Source organism: Siniperca chuatsi, linkage group LG9 (genome assembly GCF_020085105.1).
Source record: "Siniperca chuatsi isolate FFG_IHB_CAS linkage group LG9, ASM2008510v1, whole genome shotgun sequence".
Taxonomy (NCBI): Eukaryota; Metazoa; Chordata; class Actinopteri; order Centrarchiformes; family Sinipercidae; genus Siniperca; species Siniperca chuatsi.
Window position 1 is genome coordinate 20281001 of NC_058050.1, and position 19431 is coordinate 20300431.

Here is a 19431-nt window from a genome sequence, read left to right on the forward strand (position 1 = left end):
CAGATAGGAAGAGAGTAGTTACTATAGAGAGGGGGAGCAACAGAATTTGGAATTAGTTTAACTATTATGTTGTGACAGTATTTACTGGAATTCCTCAGTGCATGGCTGATATACCATATCTGTGCTGCCTCTGTTGACAATTTCAATGGAGCATAACTGAATTTTGCAGGTATAAAATAGTCTGCACATGTTGGCTAGAAACCAACTCATTAACGCCTGCGGTCAGATACAAATCTGGATGATAAAATCTGTCTTGAATAAGAGAAGCCAACTTTAGATTCTAGAAAATAAAAAATAATGTGGCATGTCTGAAGGATTTTGCCATCCATGATGGCCATGATCAATGATATTCTCGTTGGTTTGTGCACTTGTCTTATGATTGACTCCCTCATTTCCTGACTGATTGACTCATGTGACATTCATTTCAATCCCCTTCATGTGAACCCCTTTTTTCAGTACAGGTGTGTAATTAAAACCCATGAGTTTAAAAATTAAATGCATGTTTTACAGGCTAGTTTAAAAAAATATTCGGGTTGAACAGGTCATGAGGTTGAACTGCTGAGGTCTTTCACCTGCCAGACATGGCAACAATGTACCTCACTTCTTCCAACAATTAAAGGCAGGACTCTGTCCCATGTCTGGATGAAGGTGTAGAGATTTTATACTGTATGTCAGGGTAGTTACTGTATGTCAGACAGACAGGATGGCAGCTGAGGCTTTACACTGAGCTCAGAGCAAAGCCTGTGGAGGCTCAAAGTTCAATCTCCTGTTACTATAGCTGTTTACAGTCCCTGGCTAAAAGCAAAGAAAAACCTTGAAGTTTGTTTCAAGGTTGTGCTTGTGTGTGAGAGTATAAGTGAAGAAGAAAGAGAATCTGTAGGTGAGTGTAGATTTACAGTGTATATTGACTGTACACCTACACTCATAGTCTATATATGTGACTGTAAATATATACATGGGTGTGTTTTAATACATTTTTGATTTTAAGTCAAAGTGTGTATAAGAGTGTGTGTATTTGTGCTTGGACAGGCAGTCTAAATCCTTCAGGTCACATGCTGAGGTCTCCAGCCAGACACAAAGCGTGAATGTTTCTATTACTGCAGTGTATTACACTGTATCATGTTGTGCCTGTATAAGTTTTTGAAATGATATTTTTTGCATATATATTACATGTATCACCATACAAATATGATCAGTAATTACCGGTCAACACTGAAGGCAATATCAGTGTTAAGTTTACCACTACACTTATGGAAGTCGGTTTTCTACCTGCAGTTCCATTTCAAACCAGTAGGGAGCAACCTTTTATTATGGACTTGAGACTGCTCGGCTGAGCTCTTCAAGCTGCTTTAAGAAAGTTATCCACAGGCTGATTCAGCAGGGTAGGACTCAGATGCAGGGCTAAAGTTTTTTTCCTGGCCTGACCTGGGTTTGGTTCTCATAAGCCACACTTCATTTGTCATTTTTCTTTTATTACTTGGCTTATTGCAATTTTTCTAAATTATGAGATCAAAATGAATGCTGTTACAAAGCAATTATAGTGAGCATTATAGCACAAACAAAACCTATGGTTTCTAAGATGGATGACTAGTTTTTGTTTCATAAATCCTATGGCAGCCAATTTGACAGACTTATCAAGCTTTTTCAAATGAGCATTACTGTGAAGAATCTTGAATGTTTTATGATTAGCAGACTCAGAAGTCCATGAGGAATAAGTACTGAGACATGCTTACACACATAGAGAGGCAGAAATGTAGTATAAAAAGGAGGCAGTGAAAAGTGACACAAAAAACAAAGGAGAGGCTGGTTCAAAAACTTACTGTAGGTTGCATAACATACTGTTGATGTGGCATCCAAGATGTACTCTGGACCTGTGGAGAAGAAAGTAGGAGAGGAGAGGCGAAGAGAGAAGAGAAGAGAAGATGTAGCAAAGGTAGGGGTGACGACAATAAAATCAAAGATGACAAAGACAGTATGGGATGGGCATGAGTAGGAGGATGCAGAAGGGAGGTCAGGAAGAGATGAGAGGAAAGGGAAGATCAAAAAGAAGATTGTTATAAGTGGATAAAAAATTGAGGATGAGAGAACATAAAGAAGGACAATTGGAAGACAGAATGACAGGTAGGGAGCGAAAATGAGAAAACCAAAGAGGAGAAGAGAGAAAATTAATCATTAGCTCAAGTCTTTACAAGCCCATTTCAGAGCCTCAGTCCCTGTGGCAGCGTGTCTTAAAGAATATTACGGCAGTAACCGAGGGTCTACTATACAGTATGTTATGTTGTAATTAGAGGAGGATATGAAGACCACAGAGAGCAATACAGTCTAATAATTAGTGCTTCACAGTGGAGGTTTCATCATCAAAGCCTGTCTTGGCCACAAATCACCACTTTCATCTCCTACTGCTACCCACTGCCCAACCCTAACATGAGGAGGAACAAAGGCCCCTTTGTCACATGTAAGATAGGGTATGCATGTATATAGTAATGATATGAGTGCATGTGTAGGTTCGCTTACCTGTATCTGTCTATCGGGAGTTGCGTAAGATAGGTTAATTTCTTGTTGTGTTTTCTTCAAAGAGCAGGATGTGGCTGTGTCTCTGTGTAATTCTGCACTGCTGAAGATGTGTCTTTGCATTTGTCTTTCTCATTTACAGCAGTGCTTCGTGCTAGAGAAAACATGTGGGGGAGGACTGGCGTTTGTTTTAAAGTCTTTGTGTTTGACAAACTGAGGATCAAGTACTGAGTCAATCTCTCAAAGAACCACAGCTACATCGCCACACCAGCTTTGACACGAATTGGTAAGGTTTGTGTGTGTGTGTGTGTGGAAGAGAGAGGATGTGACACATGGGAACAGAGAGAGAAAGAGAGACAAAAGGAGGATTTGTGCCTAAGAATGACAGATCGATGAGAGGAGTGCTGCAATATAAGCCTGTATTTTATCATTGCTAGACTAAGAATTGTCTTAAATGGAGAGAGCTGATAACTCAATTTCTGTGTTAAAGTCTTTCCTGAGAAAAGCTCTACTTGCTTGACCTGTAGGTCCAGGGACTTCACATAGGACAACAGTGAATAAAGTGGTCAATTCAATTTTTTTTTATTCATTCTGAAACCAGAGACCAGAACAACTGTAGGATCCACTGAAAATATTAATTACATATTTTAAAAGCCCTGGTCCCATGTAAGTTGTCAACTTCACTCAAGATGAGGCAGCTGTCAATATTTTTCTTTCTGCCAGCAAATCCCACGAAAAAACTAAACTAAACCAACAATGTGTTAGTCCATCTCTCAAGACTCCCCATGTGTGCTGCACTCTTAAACAGCTGGGCACTTAAACAGGAGGAAATGATGCAGTTGTTGGGGACTCTTTTCAGTCGCAGATTAAAACACATTTGGTGTGCAAGTGAGTATTTACAGCAGCAAGATGGTGTATAAGGGATTGACTCAAAATAAACTACAGTACCCATGTTCATAGTAATGAGGGAGCCAGTGCAAGTGTAGCACTTTTAACAGTTTTTTGATAACAATGGAGCTCAGTGGCACAAAGCAAATAAGATGTATCAGGCTTTGTCTACACAGGCAATACTTGTTAGTAGGATCAATTCATTGTTGGTTTTGGTCTTTTCATGTGGTTTATTGACACTGAGAAAAATATAGAATCAGCAGACTTATCCTTTACAACCACTGATTGACAACTACTAAATTAAAGCTCTGGTTCCACACATTTCTACCTAGTTGTTAACTTCACTTAAGATGGTATTGCTATCAGGTTGCATTATACAGTATGCCCTTGGGATGCCATATTGGACTTTGAACATTAGTTGCTTTGCTAAATCTGTTGGCTGGCCAGTGAGCTAGCAATGTCAAAATGCATGTCTGAAGCTTGAACTTAGATGCTTTGCAGTAGTGGCTAGAACAAGACAAAACTGTTTACAAAACAGTTTACTAAAGTACCCTGAATTTGGAAAGAAAGCAACATGATGAAAGCTCATTCCTTTTACCTATAAAGTTATTAACCTAAACATACAACTTAACTCTTCTCTTTTATTGAACAGTCAATATTCCAATGGGCTGTTCAAGATGCCCCTCTCAGTTTCTGGAACCCTTACAGGCCCTCAAAGCTGGTCTAACCCAGCAAACTTCAGAGAGGGTCCACCCACCTGATATGTAGAGACAGGAGAGGCAGCGATGAAGGGTGTGATCGATGTCTGTGCAATCATCCGATTGGTGGAGATGCTGTATGGCGAAGAGTAGAACCTATGGAAGCAAACAAGAAAAGGTTTCATTTTGAGATCATCAATATCACCAAACTTGGACGTGGGGTAAAACTGAACCAAGAGCATGTTAAAAGACGGGACAATGTTGACAAAAATGTAATGTCAGTCAAGAGGCTTCTCAGCTCTCCAGATGTAGCCACATGGAAAGATGAAAATGAGCCTTTTGTACATCTTTGTTTTCAACCACCTAGTACACTTCAAGACACCGCTGACAAAATGGATCAGACATCATCAAGGATGTCATGGAATCAAAAAATATTGCAGCTTCACTCTGTGCCACACCATCAAAGACGTCTTAGAATGAGAGTTGACACTGCACCGGAGTACACATCATGTTACAAAGGAGTCTGCTCCACTGCTATGCATAATAATGAATTATCACCTTAACGTGTGAGTGGGTGAAATATTTCAATATTACCCTTTATGTTCCCACCTACGTATTTTCCACTTTGCAGAGGAAGCTGCATCAGTAGCATCTGTTAATACTCTGTTTACTTCTCTTCCCATACCTTTGTTTGCCCTTCTGATTTTGCTCCATCTCTTTTTTTTCCCGTTTCACCCCCTCAACCCTGCAGCGGTAGAATGCTGTGGCTCGCAGTGCTTTATTTATCATTGTGTACCTAGAGAGGACATGTTTCATCCGCCAGGCCGTGTTGCTGTGCCCGATCGATCCCAAAGTGTCTGTTGACTGAATAATTGGGGCAAGGGAGGGGAGAAAGAGAGCGAAAGAGAGGGAGAGAGATAGAGAGAGCGAGAGAGAGAGAGGCAGAGGCAGAGAGAGAAGCCATCCCCTACCTATCTCTAACACAACCATGACTGTATAACAAGGTACTTGCCATAAAAATCAAGTGTTGCTTAATTGGGGGAGAAAAGTACAAACACACTGTTGGTTTACTTTTAAAGGTTACTTCAAACTACTACTGACAAATATCACATTATTTAACATTTGCTGTATTTTATTCATAAAGAGCTGTATTATACATGATATAATATACAATCTCCACACTATTCTTATAACTGAGAGGACAGTCAGGCTCAGCAACCAGCCAAAGACAGGAACACGTGGATGGATTGGTGCTTCTCCACTGTGACACCAGCACACATCTCATTTCAAGGGTGAAATGGGTTGCAGAGGTGCCCACCTGTTCTGTTATTGCACTTTCTGTTTCACATTACATTTGTGCGGCCAGTGATAGCACGAGCAGTTTTGAACTCAGCTGCGAGATGCAAATCCTCAGATATGTTTAAACTATTGCAGTCCAGGCCTTGTGGATGCAGTTGGTTTCCAACTGCCTGTGATAAACTACAGAGCGTGATTGTGCTTCACACGGACATCAAGCCTCCCTGTTGGATTTTTATGCTCTACTTGGTGTGTTGAAGCCTTAGTAGTAGTGCTTAGAGAGTATAGCTACACTGGTTACTCTACTTTTCCACAATACAAAGTGGTTCAGTTCCTTGGCACCAGAATAAGAAATCTCCTGAATTATGAGCACTACATATTTTCTCTTGCCAAGGTTCAGCTCGGGTTCATATGCAGGTTGATTGTGTGTTGTATCTTAGTGTGTTGACACTGGCTCAGCTTACTTAGATTTCCCCTTAACTCCTCGAAGGGACATAGATTATCTTTAACTTTCCTTTTGGACCTTTCAGCTCTGGCTTACCTGAATGTCTCCTTGAGTTTTCTTCTCTTTTCTTTCACTTTTCTTTTTCTGTTATGGAAATATTATCTAATTGCATGTTTTTCTTTGAGCAATAGCACTGTATGTCTGTATTTAATGGTTTGTTTCAACCTTATACACCACAAAGTTTGAACAGATATATAGTTGATGGATCTAAGTTGGAGTAAGAACTGGAACATGTCTGTCAAAGAGGAGATCAGTGACAAGAAAAAACCCCTCTTCTGCTGATTATGTAGCAGCATAGATCCATATTTTTGACTGTACAATTAATGTATGACTTGCATTAGAGATACTGTATTACTGTCACTGATGAATACAAATGAGCGTATGCAGCCGGGTTATTTAATATGGTTCTCTGATTGTGTTTATTGTATTTTTCATTAGAGTGATGTGTATTGAGAGAGAGAAATGGTAGGTAGAGGACAGATCCAAGGTTATTGATGGAGGCTATTAGTCCTGAGCAGCACACTGTCAATAGGGACTCCAGCGCGGCTGTTTAAACAATACACTAAACATGTAATTGCGTACAGAACATTACTATGAGATTGAATTAAAAACCTCTCTGTGAATCCCTGGTGTGACCTAGCTGCACTGTCAGGAGTTTGCCCTGAAAAATTAGTGAATGAAATAGTGCCGACCTCAGTGACTTTTCAGTGGCGAAATGTGGGGGAGCATGCTAAAATATATACGTGTATGTGCGTGTGAGTGGGTAGGAAAGACAGAAGAAAGAGAGGACAGATAAAAGGCAGGGTAAGAGAGGTGAGAACAGAGGCAGGGAGAAAGAGAGAGAACGATGGAGAAACAAAAAGACTGCAAACAGACCAGATAGGAGGCGGGAGATTGAGAAATAGAGACCCACAGAAAGTGAATTTTGTGTCTCCCTGATAAAAGAGAGGACAGGCTATAAGCCAAAGCAGTCTGGCCAGTTGGGACACATGTTTCCAATAACATCAGATTGGCATCAGACCCTAAAAACCATCCTCAAGCTTGGAGAGACTCACAAACCTGTAATTGATTTGTACCCTTCCCCTCTCCTTGGGCTAACTTTATTTTAGCCTTTGCCCTCCTGTTGACCCCCCCCCCCCGGTCCCTTTTTATTCAACCCGTTTCCCTCCCTGTTTTTCGCCTCTCTAATTAGGTGCATTAGCATTTCACAGTCAGTCATTCAGTGCTTCGTCGGAAGGAGCTCCGATGACCTCGTAAGAGAGGTTGGCGAGGGCTTAAGCAGACCAAGCGCACAGATGTTTGCGTGTGAGCATGTATTTACACATGCACGAGCACGCACACATACACAAAGACACCAGAGATGACCAAAAGGAAAGCATCTGCTTGGAAATGAAGAGTAGGGATTAGAAGAAGAAAGGGACGAGACAAGACAACAATGTGTAGAAGAAGGGGAAGAGAGAGAGAAAATTTAGGATAAGGTCAGACAAGCAGAAGAGGACTGGTTTAAAGGTGACATGAAGAAGTAAAGTGTGTGGAGCACAACGGGACGACAGTAAAGACCAGGAGGAAAAAGGAAAGTAGGGATACAATGACTAAGGAGGACTGAGCTGACAAGGAGGAGGAGAAGAGAAACACAGAGCTGGAGGGATGCGTCTCCTGGGATCGCATCACCAGCAGCATTCCTAGCAGACAGGGCCGATCTCCAATTTCCCCCTGAAACAGACAGACACTCGGCTCTCTGCCTTCAGCCTGAGAGCACTGCAGATAGCCTCGGCTGACGAAAGTCTTACAGCGGCACTGCAACACCGCCCAACTTCCCTGTCTGCAATCAAAACGTACATGTCTGACAGCTTGTATGCATAGGTGCATAAATAAAGGCTCCATCTGCAACAGTCAGATGTGAGAATGAGGGCGAGAGCGCGACACGGTAAGATAAAGAGAGAGAGAGTGTGTGTGTGTGTTAATGGCCCATGTGTTCTGTATCTGTTTGAATATGTGTGCATGTCGTCTGCTCATTTGCCTGCAAGTGCTCATGTGCATATCAGTACTGATGGCTGGCTGATGTGTGTTCATCTTTGCAGGTTCGCTGGTGTTAGAAGGTATAAGTTTTATAAAGCCTCATAAACAGGTGCTAAAGTCGGGACTCCAGCAAATTTGGGTGGTTGGCTTTACAAATATTTGGCAGGGAATGTGAATCAAAAGTAAAGTTTACAGACATCTAAAGTTGTACACACAGTTTGTAAATCTGAGAAGATTTCCACCTACCCGTTCTGCATCGCGGTGGGATCATACGTCAACGCCATACCACTCTGGAGAAAGAGAGAAACATACACCTAAAGGTTTAAGTATTTGATATGCGCTTTGAATCATTTGCGCTTACTCTCTCATTAAGCTTTCGATTGTATAAACGGTTATTTGGTGGCGTAAACTGACATTAAAAACTGCGTTACCAACATTGCTTTATTGGTCAAGCCAATAAATGTAATGAATTGAAAGGGGGAGAGACAGTAGAGAGGGAAAGCAGAATGATTGTAAAATAAACAATGAACACAAAAGCTCTGACTTAAAATTCAACAATATAAACAAGTGAGTGGGATATAAAAACCTGCTAAATAAAGATACAATTGATGATGTCCTCAGTAGCACAAGCATCTCAAATGAGCCAGTCAAAAGCACTTATGTACTATAAAATGATTCTGCATGATTGGGTGTGAACCTGTGGACCACTTAAAACTGTACTTATGTTCAAAAATACTCACAGATGTGGCAAAATAACCACAAAAAGGACGTTCAGGAACAATTGTTATAGCCTTGATAGTGTTACTGCATATTAACAACACAATAAGTTCCTGGTTCAATGCACTCACAATATTTTAGTTTGACTGAAAACAGTGTATGAGAGTAGATGATTTCTCATGTATTGCACCTCAGTTATTCAATGTACAAAAATGTTTTCAATTTTCATCACTGGTAGTTTTAGATTTTGGTAAAAAATGCAAAAAACAGAATCTCTGTCATCAAAATATAAATTAGCTTGTTTAACAAGATGATTCTTAGCTATATATAAATACATAGAATCATAAGAAATGTATAGATGAGAATAAAACATAAATCAAATTTCTGAACTTGGTCGGACTCACTTTCTCCAAATGCCACAAAAACTTCTTTTCAAACCAAATGTCGTGAATGCTGCTGTTCACTTCACTTGCATTTAACAACATGACGGGATATTTAGATGTGGAATATATGCACCCAAAGTCAATAGAAAGACGCACTTGGTGGAACACAGACATAAATCCACACTGGATGCCATGAACTGCAGTGACAGCACATCTGCTTGAGTTGAAAATGTTTCAAATTGGTGAAAATTAGCAGTTATTCCCAATTGTATGTCTTTGTGAATGCATTAAGGAGCAGAAAGGAGACAATCTGGAAGAAAATGAGAGAACTGGAAGTTCCTGGTAAGTTTTGAAATCAGTCTGTCTGAGCTGTCACACACACAGTGCTTGTTGTCACAGCAAACATCTGTACCATCAGTCAGGAAACTAACAGTAGCCAAAAAGCACCCAAATGCAGCTTGCTCAAAACACGTCTCACAGTTTGGGAGCCAATTGTAACTCTTTACTTAACATTGCGATCCAGTTTTCAGCTTTTCATCCATTATGCATATTGTCGCCATTTTGTAACTCAAAATATTGCCCCGCAATACATTGTCACACTCTAACTGCAGGAAGTGCTTCCTATAGCAATCTTCACCAGTTACAGGGGTCAGTTATTACTACACTAGCCAGCATAAATGAATAGGATAAGGTTTTGCATTCCAGCTGCATTATATCAGTATCAGAAGAAACTCAAAGCTACTAGCTAAGTGTATTTTAGTTGCTAAGTATTCTCTGTCCCTCCTCCTCTCCATTAAATATTGTCTCTATTAAGTCAAGTGCATGTCTTCATTCTATGGGTGTCGCACTGTCACTATTGTGCAAATGAATGAGACTGTATTTCTCGCTGCTGAGCTTTGAAAAAGATTTTCATCCACTTGACTGCCTCTTGGCAATGCTGGAACAAACATAAAGCAACAATAGTGTTTTTAGTCCTCTAATCTTTATTTTTCTTCTTCTCTATCATCTCCCCCTTCTATCTGCAGCCCAACACAAGTCATTTGGTCTTGTTCTATATTCCACACAAGTCTCTCCAAATTGGCACATGAGTTGAAAGTGTGCCCTGATGCTGAACTCTGCTGCGATGTTTGGTTTTTACTCTGTTTCTCACTCGGACTGGGGGAATATAGACTGCAGACGCAAAAAAAAGTTGTGCCAGACAGTGATGACATCGAATAGCAAAAATCATTCCAAAGCCTAGGATCATTTTCATACCAGCTCTTAAACAAACATCTGATTTAAAGCAGGTAAAAACTACATTACACATACACAAAAATCCTAGTTTTCACCTTGAGCAAAATTTGGATTCACTGCTGGTTCCCTGTCAATCCATTGAATTGTCTTTTTGAACAGAAGATTTCTAAGCCAGAGCTAGAAAAGATCAGCTCTGTGAAGCATCTTGATGTTTGCATCTTGTCCTCTAAGTTTCCTTAACAGTAGAGACTGGACAACATTCCTCACTGCTGCATAATGCCAGCCTTATTAATGCCAGTTTAGAGATGTGTTACATGTGTTGCCACTCATCTATCTCTCTGCGTGTGCATTCACAATGTATCCTCATGGATGAATTATTGAATGGACCTATCGGAAACCCAAACAGTCCAGGGGCCCCTGGAACCAGAGCATCTGTTTTAAAGGACCAGTGTGTAACATTTAGGAGGATCTATTGACAAAAATGGAATATAATATTTATAAGTATGTTTTCATTAGTGTATAATCACCTGAAAATAAGAATAGTTGTGTTTTCATTACTTTAAAATAAGTCTTTTTTATCTACAGAGGGAGCAGGTCCCCTTGCATGGAGGCCGCCATGTTGTACCGCCATGTTTCTACAGTAGCCCAGAATAGACGATCCAAACGCTGGCTCGAGATAGGGCCTTTTGCGTTTTTCACGAGTTTCGCGGTCACCGTAATTTGTCCTTTACGCTTGGAGAGGGAGGGCAATGTGAGCTGTATTCAAATGGTTGCAAACTGCAATTTCACCGCTAGATAGCACTAAATCCTTTAAGTGACTGTTAGCATCTCACACAAAATAAAGATAAAGAGACAAAAACAACTACAAAGAGACACAAAATGACCACAAAGAGATTCTAAATGGCCACAAACAGACACAAAATGTTTGTAGTCGTAAAGGACACAAAACAATCACAAAGAGACAGGACGCATGGTTTGCTGTCGTTTTGTATCTGGGTGTCTTGCTCCTGTGTAGAAGGGGTGGAGGGCCTTTTGCATGTCTGTGCCAAGGGGCCTGTTGTCTCATAATCCGCCCATGTGTATCCTATGTGTGTTTCGCTGCACAGATGTTATATTTGTGAGTAATTGTGTGTGTAATATGTGCTCATGTCATAGTCCCAAGGCCAGACTCATTTAGGAGTGAGGGGTTCTGGGAGATTAGGGCCGGCTGACTGAGTGTGAGGACGCAGTGAGGCCCCTCAAAGCACCTCCACGGCCAGATGTCTCTATTAGTCTGCCTGAACTCGGAGACCTGGCTCCGACATATGCATAAACCTCTGAAGAGACGCTTTTCCTCAGCAAGGCCAAGTGGGGCTTGTCAGGACTTGGGCCACTGACAAATGTGTGAGGAATCCCACTGAAAGCACTGATCATTTATTTTAAGTCCTGTAGTACATTAGAGCAATAACCTCTATTACACATTTCAAACAGGCATATAAACACTATCTGATGGAAGGACACACCTGCAACCACTGATTCGGCTCTCATATACCTTCTTACTCACTTCACTTTAGTTCTCTTCCTTGTACTGTCTGTGTGTATGTTTTGTTGTTGTCTTGTTTCTGTTGTTATTTTGTATTGGAACGTGATTCTGTCTTTTATGTACTGCAGAATAGGAACCTGCTGTAAACCAGTTTTAACTGAGTCAGGTCAGTTTAAATGTAACACATTTTAGCATCTGTAATGTTACTTTTATTCTTTTACTGTAAAATAATACAATAAAAAATAAATGAATAAATAAAAGTCCAGCTGACAATTCACAAATGTTGACAACAGAATACAAAAAAAGAATCACCAACATCGGGGCCTCTAATGTTAACTAAGGCCTAATGTAATGTGTCACTCTTTGCTCTAACAAATAAAAACTAATAAAATAACTAAATAAAATAAAAACAATCTGTGCCTGCTACACACAGACACACATGGAGGTCATGCACATACTGTGGCATCCTGTTTTTGTTGTGAGGGCTCTCGTTTCAGCACGCAGTTGTTTCAACCTGGTTCCGTTTCATTTCACTTCACCATCGTGCTCTTTCCCAACCTCCATGTAAAGCAAATGTTGGGAAACTGTCAAAAACTGCACTTGGTGTGTGGGTGGTGACATTATTATTCACTTTCCCTTGTTCTGTAAATTAAAGCTTTGGTATCGACACTAACAACTTCTGAACTCTCTGCATTGTGCAACAGTCAATCTGCTTTCAATCTTTCTGCACAAGGTTTCATTTCTTCTGAAGATGACAGACCGGAGGTGGGAGTTTCGACAAAAGAAAAAACAACTTCACATTGGGGTCTAGCAGAAACTTTGTATTTTAAATTCAACAACCTTTATATATGCCAGCTTTCATACTGTCAGCAGCATCTCTAATTCAGCCTACAGTATGTTATTGGAAATGAAAGCTGATAATGATCCCGTAGGGGGGCCTGTCAAGCTATTCGAACTTGGTTATAAAATGTGAAAAAAGAAACTGATGTCAAAAGGAACATCAGCTAGATATTTATAGTTTATGAAAGATGACTTTTTAGACCTACTGTAAGGTTTTCTGTGAAGCAGCTGTGGACACTGAGCTGTGAAATGCTACACTACAATCTGTCGTACTGTATGCAACAGTATTTCACTCTCACTTCTCTGACTATTATGATAACATTACTATTATGCTTTTGCCAGAAAGCTGAGTAGGAAAAGGTTTAAATGAGGTTGGTGGATATACTGTACTCATGCCTGTGACTAAGTTAGAATAACACCACCTTCTGTTTTGTTAACTTTACTATTTCCTCTTATAAACCTCTTCAGTAGACATGGTGTACTCTTTCTGACTGTGAGAAGCGAGAGGCTAATGTAGAGTTAGGAAATGTCTGCTGCGGCATAATTCTGCCTGAGGAAAAATTCTATGTTGCTTTCTTTTATAGTGGCAGAGGGTAAAAGGGATTATGTTGCAACAAACTGATTGAAAGACATGGTTCTTGTGTTACAAATTGCCTTTTCCACTTGTGTTTTAAGAAAAAGCTGCTGTGGCTGCTGAAGGGGACCTTTTACGATGGATACTGGTGAGCTTTTTTTGATGATTAAAAACACTTTTAAGCCTCACCTCTCCTTCTCTTGTCCACGGTCGGCCATTCTGGGGATACTTGACCTGGGTCTGCCTCTTCTTCTGGCCTCCGTCAGCAAACTTGCACAGCAGCGGCTCTACAGGGGCTAGTGAGTCAGACAGAGAAGGAGACAAGGACAAACACAGAGATAGATTATTCATCCTAATAGTGGGAAAAAGTAAAATGTCATGCATTAGGTTAAGAGTTACATTTCAAAGATAAAATTTAAAGAGAGGGTGTTATGCTGTGGCTTAAATAAAAACATAACATAAATCAATTGGACCTGAAAACGGTACTTCAGCGCTTACATTTATCTCTTCCAAACATCTACACAAGAACAGTTATCACACCATCTCTACAACCCCTACAACCAAACTTCGACAAAAGCAGCCTTGACGTGGAAACAAAGCCACGGGCTAATCATCAAAGCATGGTGAGCGTGGTTCAAACGACAAACCAAACAGGCATACTTAATACACTAAATAACTCCACATAGCTTGACCCCGGGCAACAGACTGCGATTGTGATTGCTCCAAAGACAACATAGTTCTTTTCTGGACCAGAGAAAGAAGAAAGCCTCGATTACAAATAGGATTAGCTAAGTGTGACCTCCCATACAAAAGTTCACCAAACTCTAACTTCAACCTGATAGGCTGCAGCCTCAAACACCCTACAGCCTTTGGAAATAGCAGGAAGTAGCTGGATTGGGGCGGGATTATCCTAAAGAAAACAGGCTTTGTTCTGTATCAATTTATTTTATTATAAAAGCACATCTTTAGAATTTGTTAGAAAGCAAGAAAGCACGAATAATGGCTTCTATTTCTGGGTAATGCTTCAGAAACAGCATGACTCAACAAACACAATAAAAAGTATAATCCTAACATGAACCAGGACACTCAGCTAAGACATTTGATGGCTTATGTAGTCAGACAGTCGACAGATAGTCTTCTGTTTTATGTAATCTCTGATGCTGTAAACTGTAATGGCAGCAGGGGAACACCCAACAAGTGTTCTGTTCATGTCCTGATCCAGTTTTATAAAGACACCTCTTGACCCCGAAATTGAATAAGTTACTTTAATACATCCACCAAGGCATGTTGGAGTCATTGACTGCATCTTAAAAGATGCTATTAGCTGGAACTCTTGTCTTATTTAACTGGCAATGATTTCAAACTGCAGAGAAAGCCAAATCCTCATCACTGTGTGCTGCTTAGAATCAAACAAGTTCTTAGTAGACATAGAATGCAATGAACTAGCAGAGGCGAATTCATCATGCTGGTACTGATGCATACATGCCAAAATAAACTACCATACACAATTACCTCGCCTCCTTCAAGAAAAATGTTTCTTCATCTCAGTAAACTGAAAAATGAGAAGAGGTGTTCTCAGCAGAGAAAAGCATTCAGAGCTCAAGGTTGAGACAAGAATTATTTGGAATGCCTGGGGCGTGGATGAGTACTCCAAAGGTAAGTAAATGGAGAAACACAGAGCCGTGTGATTATACAGCCTTCAGGAGTACTCGGTCATTATACTGTTTTAACTTGATTTCTATCTGAATCACAGGACACACAGCTGGGCCTCTGTTATCATCCCTCGCCTTTGTTTTTCATCCTTCTCAATCACTCCCCTTCTCTCTCTCTTTTCCCAGCTCTGCGCCATGCATTGGTATACATTTGGTAAACAGTCCTGTGTGTAGGTGTGTGTGTGATGTGTGTATGTATCGCTACGTCTCACCACCAGTGTAGTTTCCTCATTAAAAACAAGAGCAAGGCCCAGAAAGAACAAAAAAAAATGGCCGAGATGTACATCACAGTTGATGGATGTTTTTAAATGTATACACTGTGATGAAAGAAACATTGGTCACTTTAGCTGAGGGAATTTATATTAAAAACAGTATGCTGATACTGTCTGTTTCTCAGTGTTATCAACTCACTTTGGGACTTCATTCTTCAGCAGCCCTGTTTAAGATTTAGAACTGTGCTTTTCAATCATATAGTTCCAGGAACTGTGGAGCCACAGGAACAAAATTCTGTTAGTCTAAATGTATTAACCCCAGAGCACTGGGAACTAAGGTCAGAAGAACTAAATTTAGACCCTGATCCCTCTGGTTGAAACTCAGGTAAGGTTTCTGAGTTTCTGAAATGGTTCCTGGGGCCCAGGAACAGTTCCTGTGTTAGTGTTAATTTGTGAGACTTTGGCAAAACCTCTGCTCTAAAGTAGCCTGTGTAATGCAAATGTAAAAGCTTTCATGAGTTGGGCTTAGGTTGAATCGATATATGGTAATACTGGGCGATATAAAGATATAAAGAGGACTGTTATTTATATAAAATAACTGTGATTTCAATTTAGAATAGGATTAGGTTCAGAATATGCAAAAAGATACATTTAATAATGACTTTAGCAGGATTTAACTGTCAGGTTTATAGGTAAAGGAAAGAATGTATTGATGCCCTCACAAATTTCTTTGATGAAGTATGAGAAAATATGTGATGTGAGGACACACACACACTTGATACAGACTTAAATGCAGCATCTGTGTTCTGTTGCTGTTTTGTTTTACTGGTGTGACAGACAGAGAAAGCCGCATTGTCGACGGCTGACAACTTGTCAAGTTTATAGTCGGGACACTTTCCTCTCTGCGTCTTCTCTAAAGTACCACACAAAGAGAGAAGAAGCTCCTGCTGATCTAAAACAATTGTTTGTCCTCTGTATTTGCATGGAAAAGATACCTCTGTGTTTTGAATTGAATCTGTTATTTTTATGCACCAGGCTTATCACACAGACAGCAAAAAGTTTGTGTTTTTGGACTTAAGTGAGATGACAAAATGGGGCCATTTATTGTTAGAATTAGTGATGCAAAAATGCTAAGCAGCTGATCCCAAGACAGCAAAATAAAAGTAATGTAGAAATGTATCTTCCCATGATGCGACAGATGCCTGCTAAAGTATGGCAGACACAATTTAATATCTCAGTGTACTTTTCCTTCACTCCCTTCCTTGGCGTCCCTCATATTAACATCCAGTGAGTAAAGCATGATACATGATTTTAGAGGGAAATGTCTGTTAAGTGACCTGTGCTTCATAAAAGTCACACAACAACAACAACAACAGGAGGCACCCTGGTCTTAGCACACATCCACATACACAGACATAAAAATTCACATACAATACACAAACATTGTTGCTGTAAGCTGTTTTTATATCTAAGCTGGTGAAATGGCTCCAGCGCTATGGGCCAGTGTTTATATGCACACACACACCCACACAGACACACACACATACATATTGTTATAATATTTTGGTTGCCTTAGTGCATCTGGAGCTTGAATTTAGTGTTTTTCGGAGGCCAGTATTTGGTTGCGCAGGGAATTTGGACATTCTCCATAAATGGAGAAAGTTGTGTTTCTTTTTTAAATAGATGATTCAAATCTTTGTACACTGCTGCCAAATTCTTGGATACCTGGAGTTTAATCCTATTATTATTTAAATCTGACGTGTCAGATTATACTGTCATGGCATTTCACAATACCCGCAAAATAAAATACAATATACAAGAAGATTAAGTGTTAAGCTATAGCTTAAGACAGCAAACTAATTGAAATATAAGAATAATTTAAAAATGTAAGTTTGACACAAAATAATGGTTGATACTGCATGTGCAGTATATATATGTGTGAGTTTATGGCTGTGTGTGCATGCATTCCTGTTTAAGTGAAGGAGAACAAAACCAACACAACTGAATTTCTTTTTGGAAAGGTACTTTTTTGGTGTTGCTATTGTTGATTTTTACCTTCAGAGGAAGAGGATATCTGTCATTCCTGGCATAATACAAATGGTGAATGGATTGCCACTGGCTACTAATTAATTAGTAGTGGCTAAGGTGCAAAAAGTTAAAAGGATACACTGTAAAAATCATCCAACCAGAGAAGGCATTTTGTCTATTAAGTCATTTCATTAAAACATTTAATCTGTTCAACAGAGCCATTATTTTTGGCATTTGTCTAAAAGCTCATCTGTATTTTACCTCTACAGAGCAAATCTGTGAGGCATGTAAAATTATGCAAAATGACTTTCACTTACAGCCTCTACCAGTACCCCAGTGTGTAGTACTACAGTACAATCGCAATATCATAACAGCCAAAGAAATATCTGCAATTCTTTTATTCACATCATATTCCAGCTATAATGTAAAAACAAGTGTAATATCACTATTGCATTAGCTTTAGGTGATGCCTGTGGTGGCAGAATTGTATCATGCATTTCTCTGAGGGAGAAAGGGAAAAAAAACAAACTGCAATTCACTTTATATTCATTCACAAGCACAGTGACAAGCCATAAATACTGATGATGGTAATGACAATAATGAATGTTATTTATTCCTAAGAGGGAAACTTAGTCGCCACACAATCAGGAGGCAACAACAACTGCAAAGCATCCAGAGACAAGATTACCTGTAGAAAAAGCTGCTCAAACTGGTGCATCAAATTAATTTTTTTGCTTGCTTTCACAGTTACATTACCACAATCTGTTGCATTTCACAAGAGGGCTTTAAAAGGAAGAAGGACATTTTTAATTGTCAGTTTGACCCCTGCTGCTCTCACTCTTGCGTCTCTGCAACACGAAGTGAATTTGGGATGAATTTGGGTACAGCTGTGTCTGCCCCCTAAAATGGGTCACTTTTGGGCAAGTCAAGTTAATTAACCTAGTCTGAACCAAATATTTGGATATCTAAAGAGTTCAGATATGTAAATTCTTTGTAAACAGGACATGGAGTTGAAGAAATGAAATTCAATCCAAGTTGAATGAGCAGAAATTATCGCTAAAGTCACACATAAATTGATCTTTGTAGCCCCTGGCACAACAATATTCCCCTTCTTCCTCCAGGCTGTGTTTTTCTTGTCATTGTCCCGACAGGTAAGCAGTAGCGGCTCATACTTTGTGAAAATCCCAACGTCATCGCTTAGTTTGCAAAGCAAACTACTGCAGACAAATGAATGGCTGCTTAGTGGATCGCATTTGGTGGCACTTCAAGAGTCAGTGTGGATACACACACTGAGCAGGCACACAGAGGAAAGAAAAAGCTGCCAACCAGTGACTGTCTTTATTTTTTTCTATCAAGTGTATGCTGTAGTCACATTTGATCACAAACCTGGTTTATTATTTATTCGTAAAGGTGTTATTCTAATCTTTTTATTATACAGGTAGGGGGAAACAAAGAAATCTTTATTGACTCAGCAGACTTTGTATTATACAGAGCAAGTGGTGACCCAACGTACGACATGATGACTAGATCCATAGATGATCTAGTCATCATCTAATCATCGTCTATGGTGTCCTTGGTCCACGTATTTATGTGTAAAGATCATAATATATTGTAGGTGTAAAAAAGTCTGTACCACTTGAGGCTATACATGTGAATAATCTTTCAAAATGTCATGCATTAACATAAAAAGAGTCTTATTCTTAGTCTTTCAACAAATATAGCTCAAAATGTTATTAAATTATTTATCATGTCAATTTCAAGTGTTTCAAACAGAATTTGAATTCTTGTTTTTACTTTGCTGTACAAGGTGCTTCTGAGCTTCATCCCTATGAAGAATGTGAACTAAAATACTGAAAGACCGAAAGAAAAAAAGTCCCACCCACACACACATCGAGCTACTATGTGGTGCGTGTAGTTGTGCGTCACTGCACATGCGTGTTTCCCTGTAGTCAGTTACTAAACAACATAAGTCATTGCCAAGAGCTGCAAACTTGACAAGGGCAAGTAACTTAAGTGAACAGACAAAATACTTTACTGGCCTGTGTTTGTTCACAAATTGGGAACTGTTTACAAGATTTATTTGTACTAACCAAGGCTTGTAGTAGTTGATTTACCAGTTTAATTTATTAATCAAAGTGTCACTGCTATGTGGATCAAATAGTGAATAGTTTCACTCCAGTTTTTGTGTTTTCTTTGCTTCATTGGGGGGAAAACACTGTGACATCCTGTCGCTGCAGAGACAGGCGATGTAAATAGGATATAAAAGACTTGAAGACTGCAAGGGATGTCAATA

The 19431-nt window shown here is 39.7% G+C and overlaps 1 protein-coding gene across 5 annotated transcripts in view; it reads right to left on the reverse strand.

The window, feature by feature from the left end:
* The window catches only part of LOC122881519 (RNA-binding motif, single-stranded-interacting protein 3-like), a 114213-nt gene that overhangs the window by 9008 nt on the left and 85774 nt on the right, over positions 1 to 19431 (reverse strand). For all 5 annotated transcript variants that reach the window (XM_044207799.1, XM_044207798.1, XM_044207801.1 and 2 more), the window contains 4 exons: positions 13376 to 13482; positions 8164 to 8207; positions 4157 to 4253; positions 1821 to 1871 (listed from right to left, as the gene is read on the reverse strand). In XM_044207799.1, coding sequence (XP_044063734.1) covers positions 1821 to 1871; positions 4157 to 4253; positions 8164 to 8207; positions 13376 to 13482 — 299 coding nt within the window. The remainder of the gene's footprint in view (positions 1 to 1820; positions 1872 to 4156; positions 4254 to 8163; positions 8208 to 13375; positions 13483 to 19431) is intronic.